Raw genomic sequence first — 22839 nt, 5'->3', positions numbered from 1 at the left:
GAACTTTACACGCACTACCCGAACTATGAAGGCCGCGGCGACTCACATCCGCAGCCTTAGTTGTTGTATGAGCAGCGCGACCTCGGCACAAGGGCCCAATGTGGCACATTCGCTCTCAAGCGTGGCGTCTACGTCCTTGGTAGTGTGAAATGATGTGTATTATAACGAGAACCCCAGTTCGCTCCGCAACACGAAGTTGAGGAGGGAAGCCAGGAGCCTCGTTTGGCGCTCGCTAGTCGCCGGCAGGATCCACCCAGGCTGCTTGACGCTGGGCAACCAGAGCTGAACACTCCCAAATGAGATGGTGAAGGTTCGGGAAGGCATATGGGTCTTTGCGTCGTTGGCAGTGGCGGTCGGGCGGGACATAATAAGGGTCAAGTTTACGTTGCCAGGTCAGCTTGAAGCGATGGACGTTATGAGGCCTGACCGCTTCACCTTTTCTAATGCGTCGAAGTAGGACCATGCGGTGCCGACTTCACATGTTTTTGGGTATTGGGAACTATTCTGGGGTCCAAGAGTTGGCGCTTCCAGTCCCGGCGGACCAAGCACAAAGTGTCTACTGGGTCGTACATGTAGGCTTCGTCTTCGGGAAACTGGTCATCGTTGGGCGATGAGGGAGGCAACGGTAGGGTCTGCTGGGAGGAGGGGAAATCCCTATACAACTCCTCCAACGAAGCCTCACTGACCTTCTCGTTGCCGGCAATGCCTGCATCTTCTGGGACCCAATGTATACTGACTCGGACGCTTCGATGGCGGTTCAGGCGAAGTGCAGTGTCGAAAATAGCGGTGATTGTCAAACTCGATAGGAGCAGATGCGTCCTAAGTGCACGAATCGTGTCCTGAGTGTCCGTGAACATTAAGCATGCCGGGCTCTGGATTCCTGACCTGATATGTCTGGATGGCGCAAGGCTCGGGCGATGAAAGGGTCTCGGGGGTTGCAACAACGATGGGATCACACTCTGCAGGGTTATGGGACGGGAACACCGCAGCTATCGCAGATTAACCGGATGTGTGCAGGGCAGCATTTGTATACACAATGACCTGCGCAGGGTCGCGATATGATGCGGTTAGCTGGGTTGGTGCGGGCAGGATTAATGTTCTTGACACTTGGTGTGGCTCTTAGCATTCATATTTCACACAACAGGCCAGACATGTTGCATGCTATCAATGAGATCCCATGAAGGCTTGGTAGACGGCTGGTCATTGATGTTGGTCACAGCTAGTCCAGTGAAGCGAGCAACTGCCTTTCCCTGGAGCTTATGCTCAAGTTGGGGCATATGCATGTCGAGTTGCTGGTCTAGTGTCTCTCAAAGGTCCACAGGCGCAGGCTCTTGCGAAGCTCCAACTTTCATGTGTGTCAAGGGAGCCCAAGGATGGTTCGGCGAGCCTCGTTATACAGCATTGCAATCATGTCTAGATGGACTCGTTTGAGGAAGTAGAAGCGCGCACCATAGGCCACCTTTGAAGCAAGGATGGACGTGACGAGAATCTTGGCAATACATTCTCCCGTGTTGCACTTCAGATGGGAGATGCGAGGGACGAGGTGTAGGCCGTGGTTCCATTGCCCTGAAATAGACAACCCATTCAGCTGCCACTTGAGAGCTGTACCCAAAATTCGCTCTAAGGATCCTTATGAAAAGCTCCTTGCTCATGGAACTACCGTCGAAAGTGAGGCCCAAGTCAAGGGTAAAATGTCCACGGCTGTACAACATGTGCTTTGTTTTCTCCGTAAACAGAAACATGCTGACGCGGCGAAGGTTAGCGTGTATGGCATCCAGATCTGCATGCAGCGCTTTCTTTTGCGTCAAAACTGAGCCTCGGCATGTCCAAGCGGTAATGTTGCTGGCGTAGGCATTAGCTCGTAGGTTCGGAATACGATGGAGGGCCCAGAGGAGCAGCGCCATGACAGTGTTGAATAATGTCGACGACAATACTGGTTCTTGAGGGACTCCAACATTGCTTTCCTTGGTAGTACTGCTATGCATGGCAGGGCCCTAGTCCAATTTGACGAGGTAGCGGCGGCCGGCCAGAAATGAACGTACAAAGTCTCCTAGTGTGGAACATCTACCTTCTTGTAGGTGGCACTTGGAAAAGCCCTCTTCAGACCAAAGATTGACAGTGTTTTTGATCTGATAACATTGGTTGTGACTGCCGTTACCTCAGCCAATTTCACTGTCATCTGTTCTGGATATTGGCAAGTAATGTGCCATTCCTTGCAGATTCCCAGCTTTCCCGACCTGGAAGAGAAAGTGTCTCGGGCCATAGAGCGGCTGGGGGGTCGGGTGTTTCCGAAGCTGAACTGGAGCAGCCCCAAGGATGCTAGCTGGATTGCGACCAACAACAGTCTCTGCTGCACCTCTTTCTCGGATGTCTGCCTCCTCCTCAAGAGCTCGGACTTTGTTACCCACGACCTCACACAGCCGTACGCTCTTTGATTTCGACACTTCTTAGTTCTCAAAACAGCTGTTTTAAGCATTGAACGAAAGAATAAATTGTCATTGCTAACTAACGCAGATGAGGTGAAGATATTTCTGGGATTGTTTGTCGTACCACTTGTGCACACAGATGCGACTTCAGCCATACTTTCCTGTGGTGTTGCTTCTGTGTACAGCACTTTTTTTTTTACTTGCTTATGCATGCCCTGGGTTATGAAGAGCTTCCTTTTGGGCCCGGGGACTCGGAATCATTCAGACATAGCAGATTTGGTCCTCCACCGAGATATACAGTTGACTGATTTTGCAGGGGGTGAAATTTTGGGCATGCTTGATTATCCTGGTGTTTTTGCAGGGCTCGATAGAGTTAATTTGCAACGACTCAAATTTCGTATGGCGTATGACTAGTTTTCTGCCTTGATTTTCATTGTCTTCATTAGAGCCACTGAATAGGCTACGTTTAGAGTATTTGCACTTTATGCCCCAATTTTCCTGTGGGCACTGCCATTCTGGGTGCCTTGTGCGGGGCAGGCACAATCGGCGATCCTTACTATTAAAAACTTTTGACTTCTTGAGCTTGAGATGCGGTGTCAAAAAGCAAAGACGATCATTTTTTGCTCCGTTGCGAATTGTTTCAAAACCTCTGGAGGGCCTAGAGCTGTTTCTTGCAATTCCAGGTAACTGGCAACAATGATTTTGAAAACCAAGGTGGCTGAAGTGTCGTTACACTAAAGCGGGGCATGTAGTAGCTTTAGTCCTTGCATTTTGCACCAAGTAGACCACTGCCTGAAATTGAGTCTTCACCCTTTGAATTTTGACTTGTAGCCTCGAACTATATCCTATGCAATCGAGAAACTGGATTAGGGCTGTTAAATCGTATCTTTCACGACGGTTGTTGTGGCTGTTGATAGGCCCAGTAGCGAAGCAGTTCTGGCCGTCCGACCGTTGCGTCCCAGCGGTGCAAAGTAGCACCAACTGCCTTTTCGCAGCGTGCGCCAACAAAGGCCTCTACAAAATGTGGCGGCCCCAGCACAGTGACTTTCTGATTATTCGAATACTCCCCTCCCCGTTTCGTCTCCTCTCTGGTGTTTACTCTGGTAAAGGGGAGGGAGCAGAGGGCTCTGCAGGAGGGTAAAGCGAACTGATTACTTTGTCTTCTGCAAGATTCCCGTCAAATCAATCGGTTACTTTATTGTATTAAGGCAAGAAAGTTTTTGCCTTGCTGGGGCTGTGCAGCCATAAATGTTGTGATAATAATCTCGAGTAAAAGCTGTTGGTTCAACAATGTTTATTAAATGAAAGCTAGTAAGTACCAGGGAGTTCAGGTTAATTTTTCAGGGTGGAACGTAGTAGGGATAGCCCCAGCCACGCTCTTCATTGTGTATGTAATGTGCACATTCCAAGCTATATCCTCGCATTCTCTAAAGCATATGGGTTCACCCGTAAAGCCACTGTCAACGCATCTTCGCAGGTTCAAGGCTTGTACAGATTGGCGCAAGGACACGGACACGGGGCACCTTTTCAAGTATGAACTCGTCCTGAGGAAGTGGGTCGAGATTGACCCTAGCACGGAGTTTCGTTGCTTCGTGAAAGACTCCGTCCTGATCGGTATGGCAGTTGTTCCTTCGATGAAATCATTTCCTTGTCGGGCAAAGCGCAGACTTGTCTACGCGGCCTCTCTCTGACCTTGTGGAGAAAACCTTCGTCAGTTCGCCTCAAATGTAAAAGTGTGCTTTCATTGTCTGTATTAAAGCCACTAACTAGGCTACGTTTCAAAGTGACAACTCTTTAGCCTTCTGGATGCTAAGATCATTTTTGCCAGTTGTCCAACGATTTATCAGAAATAGCAGGAAACACTTTTCTTTCCTCCATAAACGTTAAAGCAGTCTGCGACAGATCGAAACAATATCGCCCGAGCTTCTCAACACCACATCTAAAGTGCAAGAAGTTGCAGTTCCTAATCGTAACTGTTGCCAATGGACCAATCTTGCCAAGCGTTCCACACATCTGTGACGCCGCCATAACTTTAGTTCAGAGGAGGCAGGCAGCAGTGCACGAAACGGCTCGTGCGGTCTCCACGTGCAAAGCCCCAGCGAGGTTGTCCCACGTGCAGAGAGAGACTAAAGTCCCCTCGATACTTTGTGGCAGCAGTGAAGCAACGAAACTGATTGGTGAGATCGGCCTATTGTGCTTGCTCTTCGCTAGGCAATAAAGTTTCACTGGTAAAATAATGTGGTCCGACCACTTGAGGTGTATATACTTTAATGTATATAATACCCTAAAGGCCTTATGTTTCGTGGCAAACTAATTTTGCAAATAGTCAATTCAGAAGAATTCATCATAGTCTCTTACTCCCACGAGATATTTAAAAAAAAAGTAATGTAAATCTGGAAAATCACAGATGCGTATGTATATTGTCAGACATATTAATTTCTGTGTAGAGAATTATGCCTATTGTTTAGCCCTTGGAAAAAACTAAAGAACAGTATGCCGTTACACCATGTCAGTGACATGGTGGAACGGCAGGGAGGAGTTTGTCATCCCGCCTCCAGCCCAAGCTTCCTGTTTTGGACAATGTTTAAAAATCTTGTGCACCTCGAGTGCGCACGTGCAGCCAAAGCATGGTGGAAGGCGTGTGGCACATGCTAGAGTCTGGGCGTTTGAAAGACACCTTCCTGTTCTCATCTGGTCGGTGACCATAGCAGCCACTGTAATAGTTTCTAGCGAATATAATGTCATGTTTGTTCCTGCTCCTCCCATGTCATTATTGTAGCTTTCTTTTTTTTTTTTTTAGGCATCTCACAGAGGGACTATACTCACTATTACTACCACATTCAAGAACAGGAGGCTAATATTGTTCAAGACATTTCAACCTTCTTTCACGAGTGTGTAAAGTCCAAGTTTGTCTCCTCCAAATGTAAGTTGTTCTTTTTCTTGGTCTGCAACTTTTTTTTTTTTTTTTTTCTGTTTTTACAGGTTATTTGTTTTCCTGGCAAAGTAGTTGGTCCTTCCAAAGTTTTAGGTGTTCGTAGACACTGCTTGCTTCAGTGAAAGGTTTCCTGCATTTTGTTTCCCAGCGATTGTTCAGAAACCATCTAGTTATGCGCACCTTTCAAGGCCATTAGAGCAGTAACAAATCTATATTAGTAAAAGCTCCGTGGTGACAAAACCTTGCAACTGAAATATCTGAAGCTCTTTGGCCTGGATCTTGGGTTTGCAGCTGCGTGCTGATTGTTGCAAATTGACCATTGCCAAAAGTTGAATTAAAAGGAGAGATTAATAACTTTTTCAATACGAGCCTAGCTCTTCTGTGGATATACTATCAAGATCATTTTTATACTTTTTTTTTTTTCAGATGTTTTTGATGTATATAGAAAGCGCAAGGTAAGCTCCAAAATATTTTTGTTCTGCTGGGCTTGCAGCTGCATCATTCACAGTGCAGCATACCATTGAACATTCTGTGGAGCCCAGGAGAATGAGTACCATAAACTCCCAAGCCAACACCCACTTGCGACGAAGAGAGAAACAGTGAAAACTTTGGGGCGAGTAATCAGTTAGGGTGGGACAGCTAAATATTATGCAAAATTGAACGTGACATAGAAGCCACTACCACAGATTGCAGATATAGCAAAGTTGCATTCCATTGTGCTGTTCTTCAAGTGGGAGGGACACTACCAAAAAAAGTGAATGTTTGAACCACTTGTCTGTTTAAATGACATTTACAGGGCTTGTTTCTGTTGATGTTGAGAACATTTCTGCCAAATTTTGTTAACCTGGGTGAAGTACAAAAAAGAAATGTAAATGTTGCAAGATAAAAGTAGGTGTGTCTGCATAGAAAAAACTATCGTTTTGAAATTACTTATAAATTTGTTGTTTTCATCAGTTATAATGCTTTAGGACAGTTCCAAGCAGATAGCTAAGCTATATATCTATATTGTACCATCTTTCATGACTGAAAAGCCACATAAACACAAATACTGTTTTTTAGATTTCTGTCCTTTGTCCGAAATTTTAGTTCTCGAGCATGAACAAGGACAAAAATAAAAAATACAAGCTCATAGCTATCTCTTCCCCTTAAAATTTGACTCTAGAAAAACTCATAAAAAGGAATCCAAGTTATGTAATAACAAAACGATTTTCCTGAAGTGAAATGTATGCCAAAACGCGGAATGGAAAAAAATGTGTTCAAAGTGCTTCAATCTCTACCTTTTCTGTAGCATTCGTGGACACAAAATAATTTATAAAAAATTAATTATGCAGTGTAAACTAATGAAACCTTCTTGTAATACTCTCTAGATGTTGGGGGGTGTAAATATGACATTTTAAAAATCAATCTTTTTTTAATCAATGTGGCAATGCAGGCTAGTTGGTTTACGATTACACCTGGTAGCCACGTGCAAAAACACAAGGACAAAGGGAGGAATGCACAAGACTTTTTGCAAAAATTGTTTTTTCTGGGTAGTGTCTCCCCTGAATTTCAAGAATGTTGCCATGATTTGATCGATATATGCAGAAAATAATATTATTGTCTAAAGCAATTGCGACCCCTTAGGGTTGCTCGCACGATAGTGGCTTCTTGCATTGCACTTGCGTCACTAACCGCCGAATTCAGAAACCTCACTCAAACTACGCTCAAACTGAAGGGCCCCTCCACTTACTCCAGGAAAGCGCGATGGCCGGCGCTGGCCAATCGCGACGGCGGATCCGTCCTCGCGATTGGCCAGTGCCGGCCATCGCGCCTTCCTCGAGGAAGTGGAGGGGCCCTTCAGTTTGAGTGAGGTTTCTGAATTCGGCGGTAACACTCATCATCTGGTGATATGTGTGCAAATGAGTGCAAATCTCTTTGCACACACCACTCTATTGGGCTGAAGCTTGCACATCCACTTGATAGGTGACACGAGCTGCCTTTCACTTGATCATGGCCCGCGGCCAGCAAGCGAGTTTTTGGCAACCGTCAAACCAAATTTCACCAAAAACGTGAATCTAGATTGATTTAGGAAGAGCTATGCTCATTTCATCACACATAATAAAGTAGCTCACGAATATTTACTACCTACACAAAAAGAAAGAGAGTGTAGATTGCATACAACGTATGTCGCGGGAGTCGCGAAAATCCGCATTATAAGCGGTACCGCGTTATAACCAAAACATCAATTTTTCAGGCCAAAATGCATGCCACGAGACAACTTACCTTTGTAAAATAATTTATTTTATGTTAGATGAAAAATAAAGCTTAGTTTGAGGAAAGTCTTTATTTCACCAGACTAGTACACTTCTCTCTCAAGTGTGCCACACATTTTGAAAGAAATGAGCGACTTTCGCCTGGCGCAGCCTTTTAACGGCATCGCAGGTTGCGGACGGACGTTGCGAGCGTTCAGGATTGCTAAGCCTAATCACTTTTCTCCGGTGATAAAAACGTGTGAAAATTCGCATCCTTTATACGGTACGCGCCAGTAATACCTTCAACTTGAGCACAGGCATGAAATGCTCCAAATAAGAAATCCGGGCGATGTTCGAAAACACAAATGCTTAGAAAGCACTGCTGTAATCGAAGTAAACAAGCACGACGACACAGGCGTTTCTGCTGTCTTGAGAGTGCCGCCACGCCATCGCCGCACGAGTAGGTGCATCTTCCCTTCTAGTACGTACTGGGTTATGATAGCGACACACAACGAAAATTCACGGTCAAGGATAGCGCTTTTACGAGGAACGATGAGCTTCCACCACGCCGTCTACGTCGACGATCCCAATCGACGCCATGTTTGCCGATGGAAGCAGCCGGCCCGCTACCGGCATGCAACGCGCGCAAACACTTCTCCTTGACCTGCGATCGGTCTGTCGTTGCGGTTTCCAACGCAGCGGAGGGACGCACGCACGGGAACGACACGTGCGTGCTTCCCTCCGTCGCTATGGCAACTGAAGCCTCTCTCTTTGCTTCTTCCCGCTTCTTCGAGCAACTTCCTTGCCCCGCGAGTGCCGCTTGCGGCTAGCGCCGTTATCTAGTGTCGCACAGGGAAGTGTGCTCGCTGTGTCGGTTGGTCGGCGCGGTCGGCGGGCTGTCCCAGAAACCGCACTATAACCAGTATTGCCCTTCGCGCGCCTGCATTTTAAGCGGTATGTAATTACATGGAGTTCTATGGGAGGCGAACCGGTGGTTTAAAAAAGCCACATTATACGCGGTCCTGCACTATAGGCGGTTATGTTGTAAGTGGTCTATACTGTCGCTTCAATGTGTTTACGTCGATCATGTGAACAAACATGTTGGAAATGTGGTCTCGTGCCAAAGGGAGCAGCGCAATTTTTCGCTCGAGCCGATCCAAACGGAGGATATTCGAAAAATTCCACTTTCTAGATTCGTGCACTTTCTGGTCTCATGTGGCTGTTTCACAATGTGCACGTTCGTGACTCGCAGAGAATTTAGGTCATCCTCGTAGACAAAAATGCTGCTTGCCATACCCCACAAAATTAAAACTTTCAGGAGGAATTTTGCACTTTTATATTTTTTTGGCGAGCATAGGAGGCGAGAGCTTCGCAAAAGCCAGCTGAGTCTCATCGCAGAGAAAGAGCGTCGGAGGCACCAGAGTCGTCTAAGCAATAAAATTTAGATATATGAATTTCTCGGATAAATTTGAATCGTAAAACACTTTGTTCTTGAGCGCTCGTGCCACTTTTTCATATTTATTCAAAAATACGGGATCGTTTCAGGTTGTTTTTCGGTAGATATAACATTCCACAATGTGTTAAGAATACAAAGACGAACGCTGGCGACCCCGGGTCGTCGGACTGTCGCCTACAGAAAGCTGCAGCGTTTTTCGTTGGGTGGTGATATCCGACACCTCGTTAGATGGTGGTGTCCGGCAGTCGGAGGTGCCCGACACCTTTGATTGCCGTGTTTACCACGTCCCAAAAAACGTCGTCACGTCATCAGGTGGAGATTGGTTCCTCGATCTCCACCTGATGACGTCTCTGAAGCGTCTCGCCGTCGGCAGCCGCAATCTCCACCTGATGACATTACTGATGCGTCGCGCCGTCGCCGGCCGCGATCTCCACCTGATGATGTCGCCAAAGCGTCGCACCGTCGCCGGCCGCAACCCTGGCGGTATCGCAGCAGCTACGGCGGCGCTTGTGACAGACGCCCGTTGCTCTCTAGCTCGACAGTCGACGGAAACTTTGGCAGCCAGGAGTTGAGACGCTGCAGCGACGACAAAACTCGCCTTCGCCCGGCAGAAGGTAGTTCTGCCGGAACTCCTGGCGCTGACCGCCAGGTTGCAGCATCCGACGGCATCGCGTGCCAGCTTCTGCGACGTCGTTTGTTGCCACTTAGGAACCGTTTTTGGTGTGTGGGCAGAAAGGGATGCTAAGCGGACCGGTCAGAGACGTGTTCCGGGCACGGTAGCTGTGGACTGCGGGATTCCAAATTAAAATTGGTCTGGCCCACATCGTTTTCCGAGTTTTGCAGCCCTGCACTGTACTCGACGTCGACTATATTTTGTGCTCGTCGTCTAGGCTGGCGTGGCTTCTGCGGCGCTGTGACCCGGCGCCGCTGCAAGAGCGTGTGGCTGCATCTCGCGTCGTCTCCATCGCGTGCGCTCGCACAGCTGGCTGGGACAGAGTTGGAGGGCTGGAGAAGCTACACCTAGCTGCTTCGACGACGTACCACAAAATGGACAACGCCGAGTCTAGACCGTGCCTGGCATAAACATGGTGGACTAAAGCGTACACGTGGTGGACTGGCATACAAAATGGCAAATGACAAATCCTGGTGATTAATTTGTAGCAGTCTTTTTTTTCCTTCTATTTCAGTGATGTGATTGCTGAGCTAAGGTGCTAACCCTGCTACATCCTGCTACATTTTGCCAAAATATGGGTAATCTGTGCCAAGCCTGCGCAAAAAAAAACCAATTTCGGTCGCCTTTCATAAACGAAACTAAACTGAATACCATAATTGAGCATGCTTGTGTCGTATGGCGCAAGCGGCCGCCCGACACAAAGTACCCTGAATCAATTGTCCATCCGGTTTTGCATGGTTTTCCCGCCTTTTCGCGTTTCGCGCTCTCGTCGTCTTGTGGGTCTCGTCTGGCGTCTTTTTTTAAACATTTCCAACGAGAGACGCGGGTCTGTGTAGACGTTCCGACGCTAGCGTGCCGGATACCAGCCACGCCGTCATGCTGTGGAACAAAACCGCATTTTTGCGTGGCGGGAGTAACGGTCGTGGGAAAACTATATTTGGTCCCTGCCTTCTAGTCACCGTGGTAGTGCGACGTCGCTGCAGATATGGCGCTTTCTAAAATGAAACTAAGTACCGCCGCATGTTCAAAATATTCCTGTTCTTGTTTAAATCATACGTTACTACAAAAATCCATCTTTAACTCTAAGAGTGCTGTGTGGAAGTATTGATTACCTAGGTTTCTCTCGGTGGGCTTTCTTTCAAAGGGACCCCGGTACGTGAAAAATCTGCCGCTAAGGAAAGTTGGTGAAGAGAAGTGAGCGAAAGCAACGAAGGCAATGTCTGCACGCTGAAACCACACAGCTGGCTTGTTTGTCTCGAGTCCAGTCGTTGCACAAAGCGCTCCAAGAACGTTTTAACCCTGGCTCGCGATGTCTTGCATCAATGCGCTCAGGTTCTTTTTTTGTGTGTGTTTAGCTCGTACCTTATTTGCCGGTTTGGCAAGCACGCGCCGCTGGTCTGATTTTTGTCGTATGCTCGGCAGTTACATTTCGCATACACAATTTTGGGAATCAGTTGGCAACGGAGAGGAGTGGCATGGTTTTGGTTTCGATCGAACAGCCGTTGTCTTTGCTCGCACGACGAAGCACGCGCAACTGCAAGCTTGCCGAAGTTGCCCTCACGTGCATGTGAACACAAGTGCACGACAGAGGCACCAGCCGGGACGCTTACAATCCATTGTTTTAACTGTTGCTTACTTTTGACAAAAACCTGGCACGTCGGGAACCAGGAAAACGATGCCAAGTGGTTTTTTGGAATCGCTTTGCAATGCCTGCAGCACTGTACACTTGTGGGATGTCTCAGCAGTAAAAACACAAGCAGCGAGTTCCGTCACAACACGTCACACCAGAACACGACACAAAGTGCCCTTCGTTTGTAAAGCAATTAAAACAATTTTTTTTTTTTTAGGAATATTTGTTTTGAAAGCCATGTTTGCTGCTCCGAAACACTGTCTTGGCTGCTCCGAAAGACACTTTTGCTGCTCCAAATTAGTGTTTTGGTTGCTCCGAAAGGTGCTCCAAAATGGCTTAGGCCAATCACATCACTGATATTTTTATTACCACAATTGTTGCAAATATAAAGTGTTCATAATCCTGTTCGGGGTGTTGTCCAGCACTGAACTCTGACCAATCCAATTCGGTACCCCAGCATACTCTTTTGTTAGCCGGGAACTCAAAATTTGACGGGGATGGCGGGAATTCGTTGGCGTGGGCCTTGCTTAGGTGTTTCTCACCCTAAGACATTTTGCTGGAGAGGCAAGATGGAAAATCTTTAGTGTTGTGCGAATATTCGAATTTTCGAATAGTAGCTTCGAATAGTACTCTATTCGATATTCGCTTCGAGAGAAGTTGTAATATTCGTGCTTTTCGAAGTGTTCGCAAAGTCACAATCGCAAGTTTTTTTACTGTCTAAAGACCAGAAAGAAACAATATCTAAAATCAGGAATATGCTCACACGTTCGGCAAAATGGTATAAATACTATGGTGGGAACTTCGAAATATATTTATACTAATTATTTAATCTTTTTTTAATAACGAGCAAAAGAAACCGAGCAAAGAACTCCAGAGACGCCCGCGCCATCTTCGCCAATCTGGGTGCCCTGGATGCCAGCACTCTTTTCTCACCAAAGCCACGTCCAGGCATAAATATAGAAAAACAAGTTTAGGATAAAAATAAATACTTTTAGAAATTTCTCATAACATGCATAATTGCTCAGAAACTTTTATTTCCGATAAAACTCATAAACACGGTTTCAAACCATTTAAACTATAATATTTTGAAGCAATATTATATTATTACAGCGACAAGGTGAGATAATGACATCGACATTGTCAAGATAATGGCGGCTAACTCGGTGGGCCAATATACTAACAACAGCGTGAGAAGTCCAGTTTGGAAGTATTTCTGTAAACTTCCCTCTAAAAATGGCCAAGTTTTTTGAACGGTAAGTATTCGATATTCGATTCGAAAATATTCGACCAAAATCACTATTTGTTTCGAATTCGATTCGAACTCAAAATCCACTATTCGCACAACCCTAAAAATCTTAAGAAGCTGGGTGTTTGTTTGGGATCTTACGGTACTCTTTTTAAGTCCTGCTCCTTGCTAGTTTGTTGCATTCAAACTTTTCTCAATATCGGCCGAGTTGCATCTCTCATTTTGTACTTTCCTCTTCTAGGATACAGTCAAGCTTCTCGACATTAACCCGTTTGGTGTTCATACCGATGCCCTGCTCTTTGACTGGGAAGAGCTGGACAGCCTCGAAGCGTGTGAGAATCCCGGCGTAAGTGGTCTCTGCATCGTTTGCACGTGCCCCTTAGGGCACTGATTGAGCCTAGGCTGTGCTTGCGTTTGCCCATTGTGTCTGTATTAGGTACGGTTTTTGAGACTTCCGTTTAAAAAAAAAAAAAAAAGAAAGGGATAATGTGATCGTTTTGCCATTTGGGAATTGACCTGTACTTTCACCTCTAAGATGACAGTGCGGTGGGAGCTATGCTCTCGCCGGACGTATCAACCGCTTCCCTTTCATTACCTGTCCCTGCATACGACTGGCCCAACAAGTTCGTACCTTCCACTGCACTCGGCTTAAAGACCAACGAGCAGCCCGAAAGGAGGAAACTTTTCGTCAGTTCCTCCTTTTCTTGCAGGAAAGGGGGCTTTCCTTTCAAGAAAGGGGGAGACTTTCCTCCTTTGTGTGGGGAGTAAATTAGAGGCCCTCTCCCGTGGGGAGAGGTGTAGGAAAGTGTGAGAAGGAATAAAGAGAAGGGAACTGGTTTTCTTCCCGGCAGAAGACGGTTCTGTAAGTAGGGTGACCACCCGTCCCGGGACTCGCGGGACTGTCCCGCATTGAGGGCTCGTGCCCCGTGTCCCGCGAGAAATTCCCTAATTTTCAAAACGTCCCGCATTTCACACTGTCGTAAAATTCACTCTCCAACTCGTGATGCTGCCGAACAACGGCGCAGGGGAAAGCACGGAGGTCACTGGTAATCGTGTGTATTGCAGTGGTACGCCATTCTCTATGCAAGCATTGCAAAGCTACCGTCGTTCTTGCAGGAGACCCGACGCGCATGCGCCGTTCTGACTTTCCCCTTAGTGGCAAAATTTTGTAGGAGAAAATTGCTCGTTTATTGCCATTATTTGCATATCACTGTATCAAAACAAAAAAAAAAAAAGTGTTTTTTTTTTGTTTTTTTTTAAAGGCAGAAAGAAAAAGAGCATAATGTTAAATAATTGTGTGGGACCATGTTGATAAAAGTAAGCATTGACAGGAAATGATAACCTGAAAAAAGTTCACTGTTTCTTAATTTCATTTGATGCATTGAGTGCTGCAGCAGTTGATTTCTATGCATTCAACTTTGACACATTTAATAACGTATTTGGCATATAAATATATATCACTGAGAGTGAAAACTATTTTAGCTTAATTGCTGCAATACAATTTGCAGGTGTATAAACAGGACAGGATATTAAATGTGTTAACAGAGCCTCAGTTCGTGGTGTGCGTATTCATAAATTTCCTCTACCCCCTCCTCCTTGTTCCGCATTTTGCTAGCAGGAAGGTGGTCACCCTATCTGTAGGTCAGCTTTTAACCCCCTAAAGGGTCACTGACAGTTCAGAATAATTTTTTTTTTATTATCCGAAAGGATTGAATACAAAGCCTGCACATTAATTACCCTCAAAATTTGAAACTTAGGAACTCACTGTTTGTGAAGTAAAAAAAACAATTTCCAAAAGCCGAACTGGAAGTTCTCGCGCGATTTATGCCAGTGCAGTGACGTCAAAGATTGAGTCTTCCTGCTACTCGAGTTTCTCTTGCGCCTCCGTGTAGTGTTTGCCCGCATCCCGCGATGAACCGCTCCATGCGTGCCGCTTCGTCCATCGGATGATCCGCATTCGGACAGTAATATCATGAAAGTGGTTAGGCCTAAGAACGGGTCGCGTCGCTCTCCGTGCTGCGTGAGCTTCGTAGGGCGCTTTTGTCGAAGAAAAAGCGCCCTACGAAGCTAAAAAAGGTTTGCAATTTATATAGCATGGTTACTGTGGCGCGCCCACGACCAGCCTGGAATACGCCTCTGTCTGTGGAGACGTGCCACAGTACCCTGCCATGTCATATGGGCACCTAAAATTACATTGCACAAAGTGTGTAAGTGCAAAAATTTTATCCCACGTAATGAACGCACCCCCCAAGTATGTGTCAATTTTTCAGGAAAAAAAAGTGTGTTCATTATGCGAATATATCTCAACAGAAGAAGAAAAGGTGAACTAATTCTCCAGTTTGATGATTTACTGCCCTGTTAAGAAGACCATTGTTCAAAGTTGAACTTGAATTTTTCTAACTCATTTTGTGTTGGGGACAGAGAAGTACACAATGGGGGTGAGCAGTATAGAACATGAGTTCTGCTGTCAAAACTTAACACAAGTGTGGACCTTTTTTTTTTATTTTTTCTCACTTTATTGTGTTTTTTCTGGGACCAAACGTTCCCGTATGCGTCGCGGCTGAATGCAACTCATGTGTTTGATGCGAGTATCGGTTTGCTGGTGACTTGTGCTTGGTGACAGAATCTGACGGCAAATATCTGCTCTTGCGTTTATGGCCTACTAGCACTCTGATGAAGATTGCCAAATTCTAATGATGTAAGGAGCACATTGCATGCTCAGGTCATGGCCAACAGAAGCACGTGGTGGTGATGAACATTGCTCGCTTCCAGTTTATGAACACTTTTGCTGGGAATTGTTGGGTTCCAGTTTTGAAGGTCTCGTTATGCATTCCTTTTAAAAATGTGGAGACATTATTTAGGTCAGCAAATCTGATGGTTGAAGTAGTGTGTGTTAACCCCAAATCTGGCAATAACTGACAGTCTGCACTACCACCAGACCATTAGGTAAACATAAATGCCAACAGCCCCCTCCCCCTCGTTCACATTCTTAGAACATTTATTTAAATGTTAAAAGGAACTTGCAGTGGAATATGTTGATACCGTATTTACACAATTGTAGGTCAACCCATTTTTCCTACTTCTTAGTGAGCGCGTTGGTAATGGTGTATTTTTAGAAAGAGTGATATACAAAAATACAGGGGACGTGATGTGACTACTTTATGAGTGACGGTGGCTGAGTCAAGGTGCGGTTAACTGTGTTTATTATAGCGAAAGAAAGGCGTCAAGTCAAAACCGGCACAGAGCATCTTCTGCGTGCCGGGGAGCGGCGGTGATCCGCCGCTGCTTATGTTTCAGCCAGGAGAGAGACGGGAGAGGGAAACTCCGCCGGGCCCCGCTTGCGAAATCGGGGGTGTCGGGTTGCTTTCCGTCGGTCGGGGAACATGGCTCGTACCGCTGGCTCGTACGGCGCGTACGTAGCACTCCTCCACCCTTAGTTTACATTAGGCGGCCTGAAAGCGCGAAGGTTTCCGTCTCGGACGAGTTGACCTTCTTGGCACTGGCATGTTTGGCGCCTCGGGAATGCCGACGTCGTCCATCCATGTGTCGTCCTCAAAAGTTGGTGTTTCCATTTCCGGAATCTTCAGCCTGATCTGGTCGGCGTGTCGGACAACATCGCCGTCTGGTGTAGTAACGATTGCCATGCGCGCTCCCTTCGTCTCCTTTACGACTCCCGGAATCCAACGGGAACCCGATCCGTGGTTACGGATAAACACGGTTCTTCCTGGTTGAAGTCGTTTGTCAGCGGTGATCTGAGGTGGTTGTTCTTCCTTTTTCTCCAGTCGTGCGGGGTTAATGAGGTCCAATCTCGAACGTATCTGACGTCCTACCAAGAGTTCTGCCGGAGATTTTCCTGACGTGCTGTTGGGTGTTCGCCGGTATGAAAGCGACCAGCGGTCCAGCTTTGTTTGTAGGTCTTTGCCAGAAATATTTTTCAGAGCCGACTTCACCGTTCGCACAGCCCGTTCGGCGAGTCCATTCGACTGTGGGTGATATGGTGCAGTTCGAACGTGACGCACGCCGTTCTGGGATGTGAAGTCTTTAAAGGGTTGCCCGGTAAAGGGAGTGCCATTGTCCGAGACGATGCAATATGGTACCCCAAAACGAGCAAATAATCCTCGCATTACTTCTACGGTCTTTTCTGAAGTAGCATTCTTCACCGGAACAGCCTCAATCCACTTAGAGTAGCTGTCTACTACAATTAGCAGCATTTGCCCGTCGACTGGCCCCGCATAGTCGATATGGATTCTTGACCAGGGTATGGTCGCTGCAGGCCACGACAGTGGCTCCCTTGAGGGCGGCATAGGTTGCGCTTGCTGGCACTGATGACAGTCGCGGGCCATGTTCTCGTTGTCGCAATCCATGTTTGGCCACCAACAGAGCGATCTGACCAAGGACTTCATCGCAGCCATGCCAGAGTGGGCGTCGTGTAGCTCCAGCAGCACTGCTCGCCTTGCCTTTCGTGGAATTACCACTCTTCTACCCCACACCACAAGTCCTTCCTCCACCGACATCTCCGCTCTACGAGTCCAGAAGGGTTCGAGAGTGGGATCTTGTGGCTGAGTTGGCCATCCTTCCAGGATAGTCGTTCGAAGTTTACTCAACTCCGGGTCCGCAGCTGTCAAATCCGCTAGTTGTTTCACCGAAAGTGGTGCTGTTTCCAGTTGCTTCACGAAGGCCACTTGCTCTGGGCTTGTCGGTGATTGACTTCCATCATTCAGGGGAAGCCGGCTTAGCATGTCGGCGTTGCCGTTCCACTTTCCAGCCCTGTGGCGTGTGTTGTAAATGTATCCACCAAGTGTCAGAGCCCATCTCTGGATCCTGCTAGCCGCTGTTGCTGGGATAGCTTTGTCTTCCCTGAAGAGTCCAACAAGGGGTTTGTGGTCTGTCACCAGTGTGAATTGTCTCCCCAGGAGATAATCTCTGAATTTGGTGACACCAAAGATCAAGGCAAGAGCTTCTTTTTCGAGATGCGAGTAGTTCTTTTCAGCGGGCGATAAGGTCCTGGAGCGGAACGCAATCGGCCTCGCGACGCCATCGATCGGGTGAGAAAGCACCGCTGCCACTCCATATGGCGACGCGTCGCACTCCAGCAGTACTTCTTTTGATTGGTCGAAATGAGCCAAAAATCCGCAGTTCTGGATTGCGTTCTTTGCTTCCAGAAACGCTGTTTCTTGGGCCGTGTCCCACTGCCACTTCGCACTCAGTTTGAGTAGGTCGTACAAGGGGTTGAGCATGGTTGACATGCGGGGAATGAAGCTCCTATAATACGTGAAGAATCCAAGGAACGACCTTAGCTCTTGCACATTTCTTGGTGTTGGCGCTTCTTTGATGGCCTTTAGCTTCTGTTCCTCAGGATGTAGCCGATCACGGTCAATTCGGTGTCCAAGGTAGGTCACCTCTTGCCTCCGGAATTCGCACTTGTCCTCTCGAAGACGAACACCGCTGCTGTGCAGTTTCTGGAGTACTTTCTCCAAGTTTCGCCCGAATTCTTCCTCGCGTTCTGCCACCAGAATGTCGTCGAGGAAAACCTGCGTCCCCGGAAGGTCGCGTAGGAGTGCTTCCATCCTGCACTGAAATATCGCCGGGGCCGAGGCGATTCCATAGGGCAGTCTGTTGTAGCAGTAGAGTCCACGATGCGTGTTTATCACTGCCACCTTCTTTGACGACTTGTCGAGAGGAACCTGTTGGTACGCATCCTTCAAGTCCAATTTCGAGAAGCATTCTCCGCCATTCAGTGATGCGAACAAGTCCTCGATTCTTGGGAGAGGGTACTGTTCAATGTCACAGGCAGGGTTTAGTGTGACCTTAAAGTCCCCACAGATTCTCACGGAACAGTCTTTTTTCATCACCGGCACGATGGGAGTCGCCCACTCAGAATGTGTCACCGGCGACAGGATTCCTTCTTGGCAAAGACGGTCGAGCTCAGCTGAAACCTTGTCTCGCAGCGCATAGGGAAGAGATCTTGCCTTGAACAACTCATCAAACTTCGTCTTGAGTTCGGAGACCCGGTCTTCCGCCTCGGCGAAGTTGATCTTCTGGAGTAGATGTAGCGCTCCAATTACGTCGCGGCCGCACAGACTCGGTCCATTGCAGTCCGAGACGTAGACTGACGCCTTTGCACTCTGTCCTTCGTGTTCCACTGTCATGTGGAGAACTCCTTTAACTGGTAGGGCTCCCAGGTAGCACGATAGCTTCGTCTGGCAAGAGGTCAGTTTAGGCCATGACTGATGGTGTTGTCGGTAAACACTCACCGAAATGACTGATACTGGGGAACCGGTGTCGACCTCCATGTTGACAGGAATTCCGTTCCAACTCAGCGGAATGGTCCATGGCTTGTGCATCGGCAGCTCACTGACGCTGTTAATCGCGCGAAGATCCAATTCCTCTGCGGGGTCCGATTGTGCTGCAGCGATGACGTTGGCCTGACCATGGCGTGCCGAACCACTTGCCTGAGAGCGCGACTTGCACACCCTTGCGAGATGTCCCGTTTTTCCGCATTTAAAGCAGGCAGTTGACATAAAAGGACATTTTTTTGGGTCGTGGTCGTTGTTGCCACATTGTCCGCACTTCTTGTGCTGATGCCCTTGAGACTGGGGTGCTTTGTTTCGCGGAAAGCGTTCCACATGCTTATTCTTCACAGCTCGTTCGCTCACCTTGTTGACTTGGGGATGGTCCAAGCCTTCTCCTCTCTAGTCCGATGCATTCTTGCTAGCGGTCTCCACCGCCAGTGCTATGTGCGTTGCTTTCTCCAAGGTCAGCGCTGACTCTGCCAGCAGTCTCTTCTGCACTCCTATATCGCGCACACCACAGACCAGTCGATCCCGGATCATGACGTCGAGGGTGTCGCCGAAGTTGCAGAACTCGGTGAGTTTGCGGAGAGCTGCCAGAAATTCCGAAATAGTTTCCTCCTATTGCTGGGAGCGGCTATTGAAGTTATGCCGTTCCATTATTTCGGATGGTCTCGGTGAGAAGTGTTGGTTCAGGGTCCTCAGGAGCTCCTCGAACGTCCTTGTGCTTGGCTTTATGGGAGTCAATAAACTTCGAAGTAACCAGTAGGTCTTCGGTCCTACGCAAGACAGAAAGATCCCGGTCTTCTGCTTGTCGTCGATAATCCGATTACCGACGAAGAACCACTTCCGCGTCGTACGCTGGGGCGGTGCCGATAGTCGCCATCTTTCTTTCACTTAGAGTTCTTTCCGAGAAGAAATCACAAACCGTCGGGACTTGCCTTGTCAGATGTTGGGCATCTGGATAAGGGCTTCGATATCGTTGTTCTCGTCGCCATTGATGTGACTACTTTATGAGTGACAGTGGCTGAGTCAAGGTGCGGTTAACTGTGTTTATTATAGCGAAAGAAAGGCGTCAAGTCAAAACCAGCACAGAGCATCTTCTGCGTGCCGGGGAGCGGCAGTGATCCGCCGCTGCTTATGTTTCAGCCAGGAGAGAGACTGGAGAGGGAAGCTCCGCCGGGCCCCGCTTGCGAAATCGGGGGTGTCGGGTTGCTCTCCGTCGGTCGGGGAACATGGCTCGTACCGCTGGCTCGTACGGCGCGTACGTAGCAGGACGGAACAACACACCTTTCAACAAACGAAAGATTTATTGCCGGAACGCATCGCCTTCAGAACTCCTCTATAGGAGAGGGAAAGTTAAAGGGAGGGGCAAGGGGAAGGAGGGGATCAAGACAAGGCCCCGGGTGAAAAACGGGGGGGAATGTAAACGCAGAGACAGCGGGAGGGAAAGGAAGGGCGGCGACATCCCGATTTCCCTCTCGGGAGCAATGCCCACTCGCCCGCCCTGTTAAGGTCACTAACTCTGGTGTCAGGAATATCAACTCTCTCTCCGACAGCGACAACGAGGCCGACAAAATGTTCTTCGGCGCCTCTTTTATGGCGTACGCCTCCACGATCTCACGCCCATAACGGTTCTTGTTGGCCCCCAGAACACGCGCGGACGGGAACTCAGGGTCGCAGGGAGCGCCAACCTTGAGGTCACCTCAAGGTTTGCGCTCCTTGTGCCGAAAGAAATTAACAACTGCGCTGCACAGGTTTGAGCCGTCTCCGCAGCAGGTGTGCCAGTGGCGTTTTCGGCAGCACAGCATCTTTTAACCGTGACTGCAAACCAAGAGGCTTCCACGGGCCAAAGTCTGGATAGGTCTGAATGCTTTTCGGAGTTAAAGGTCAAGCTTGCAACATACGCCACAGAAGCACGTGATCCGTCCTTACCTGCAATGTGCGACGCAATCACCAAGCAAGCACGAAAGATGCGGTCGTTCGTGAAGCACAAGATTTCATTAGACGATGCCGGCGACGCATGTTGGGAATGTAGCAACAATGACAGGAACGACATGGAGGACCTTCAGTTGTCTCGTGTTCAGCGTGAGCTTCCTAGCTTCGATAATGCTTCGGCATCCTGTGTGCTTCGCACAATTGTGTAAATACAGTTTTCATATCTTGGATGAGCAGCCGAAAAAAAGACGACTGAAGGCACGTGGCAATGCTTTGGCCCCCTTTAGTTACAGCGGAGTGAACTGGTGGCCGAAATAAAACTGATGCAGTGACGCAGGAATGGCGGAAAATAGCTGAGTTATTACCGAGGCTATTCTGTGGACAAGTGGCATTTCGACGGCTGTTCAGTTTTTGTCGTTACAATACCGATTTAGGCGCTGTTTTTAGATGAAGCATGCGTGCTCGGTGAAATAAAGTAAAAAAAGTTAGTTTTATTTTGTGAAGTTATTATCAAATGCCCGAAAACTGATCACTCAACCTGCCGACCCAACGGTTTCGAATTTTGTCGCACAACGCCTCTACAATTGTCGCTGAAATTAGCATTAACTCGGCAACCTCTGGTCAAGTGTAGAGTGACGACAAAAATTTAACAGCCCCTGATTCCTCGATAATGGTTCATATTTCTTCTGATAGATAGCGCTTTAGGCCTTCTAAGCCATATGCTCAGCTGGTCTTTTTCATGTCCGTCCGCAACTGTACCTAACAATCTCTTCAGTGGGCGACACAATTTTACTTTATCGTCACAAGTGCCCAAGCTGACAACATTTGAGCAAATTTTTTTTCTCTTGTGAAAAGGTCATCAAAATGCTTAGACTAAAATCGACCCAACATCATCTTTTTTTTTCCAGTTTCCCGAATTTCGATACATGAAAGAAAACCATGGAGTTCAGCCAAGCCCATATAGGCATTATGCTTTGCCAAGGGATGTTGTGGATTTGTGTGCTGGAGAAGATGCTCAGAAGCTGATTGACCTCATGAAGCTTGTAAGCCTCTTTTGTGAAACATCTAGATGCATTAGTTTTCCACTGCCTCATATTCAGTAGTATGTTACGCCCTTTTCTCAGCTCTTAGGTTAAGCTAGTTATAGATCGTTAATTGGAGGTAATCTTTTACGTAACAATACTATTAATGTCTATTTTGTAGAAGTTTTGGTTTGGTTCAGATTCACAACTTTTTTCTTTGACCTCATGGCAGCAGCTAGTACAGTGGGACCCCGCTGATGCGTCTCTAGCTTGCGGGACGTCCCACATTTTATCGCAGCTCAATACAAGCCTTGCAAACTCCCCATAGAAATAATGCATCAGAGGTTTGTATCGCAACACTTGATGGTACGCGGCCTGCGTCGTAAGACAACCTGCCAGGCACATAGAAAACCAAGCAGCTCTGGGAGATTGGACGTCTACAGCCAATGCAGAGAGCAAGACGTCTGCTTCTTGCGCAGGAGTTGCGGTGATGTCAGAACTACGCCGAGCTCTTATTGGCAGATTGAAAAAAACAGTGGGTAGACCTCAAAGCATCCAGCATTGAGATCTACCTACTAGTTTTTAGAGCGCAGCTCTTAGGGGCCCGTTCCCGGCTTGAGCGGCGTCGGCGTCGCCGTCGCCGTCGGCGTAACCAAGGTCATCCCAAGGTCACGTGACCCCCTAAGGTCACGTGACCCCTCCCAAGGTCATCTCAAGGTCACGTGACCCCCTGAAGGTCACGTGACCCCTCGAGGTCACGTGACCCCTTCCAAGGTCATCTCAACGTCACGTGACCCTTTGAAGGTCACGTGACCCCCAAGTCACGTGACCCCTCTGAGGTCACGTGACCCCCGAGGTCACGTGGTCGCCTCCCCAAGGTCACGTGACCCCCGAGGTCACGTGACCCCTTCCAAGGTCATCTCAAGGTCACGTGACCCCTCTGAGGTCACGTGACCCCCGAGGTCACGTGGGGGTCACCTTTGGGGTCACGT

The 22839-nt window shown here is 47.9% G+C and overlaps 1 protein-coding gene across 2 annotated transcripts in view; it reads left to right on the top strand.

The window, feature by feature from the left end:
• The window catches only part of LOC8041222 (cell division cycle protein 123 homolog), a 42258-nt gene that overhangs the window by 9637 nt on the left and 9782 nt on the right, over positions 1 to 22839 (top strand). For both annotated transcript variants that reach the window (XM_029991893.3, XM_029991892.4), the window contains 6 exons: positions 2220 to 2422; positions 3904 to 4040; positions 5227 to 5349; positions 5788 to 5816; positions 12839 to 12943; positions 21734 to 21868. In XM_029991893.3, coding sequence (XP_029847753.2) covers positions 2220 to 2422; positions 3904 to 4040; positions 5227 to 5349; positions 5788 to 5816; positions 12839 to 12943; positions 21734 to 21868 — 732 coding nt within the window. The remainder of the gene's footprint in view (positions 1 to 2219; positions 2423 to 3903; positions 4041 to 5226; positions 5350 to 5787; positions 5817 to 12838; positions 12944 to 21733; positions 21869 to 22839) is intronic.

This window comes from Ixodes scapularis, unplaced genomic scaffold, assembly GCF_016920785.2.
Source record: "Ixodes scapularis isolate PalLabHiFi unplaced genomic scaffold, ASM1692078v2 PGA_scaffold2__306_contigs__length_199485367, whole genome shotgun sequence".
NCBI lineage: Eukaryota > Metazoa > Arthropoda > Arachnida > Ixodida > Ixodidae > Ixodes > Ixodes scapularis.
This window is presented reverse-complemented; position numbering and strand designations above follow the sequence as displayed.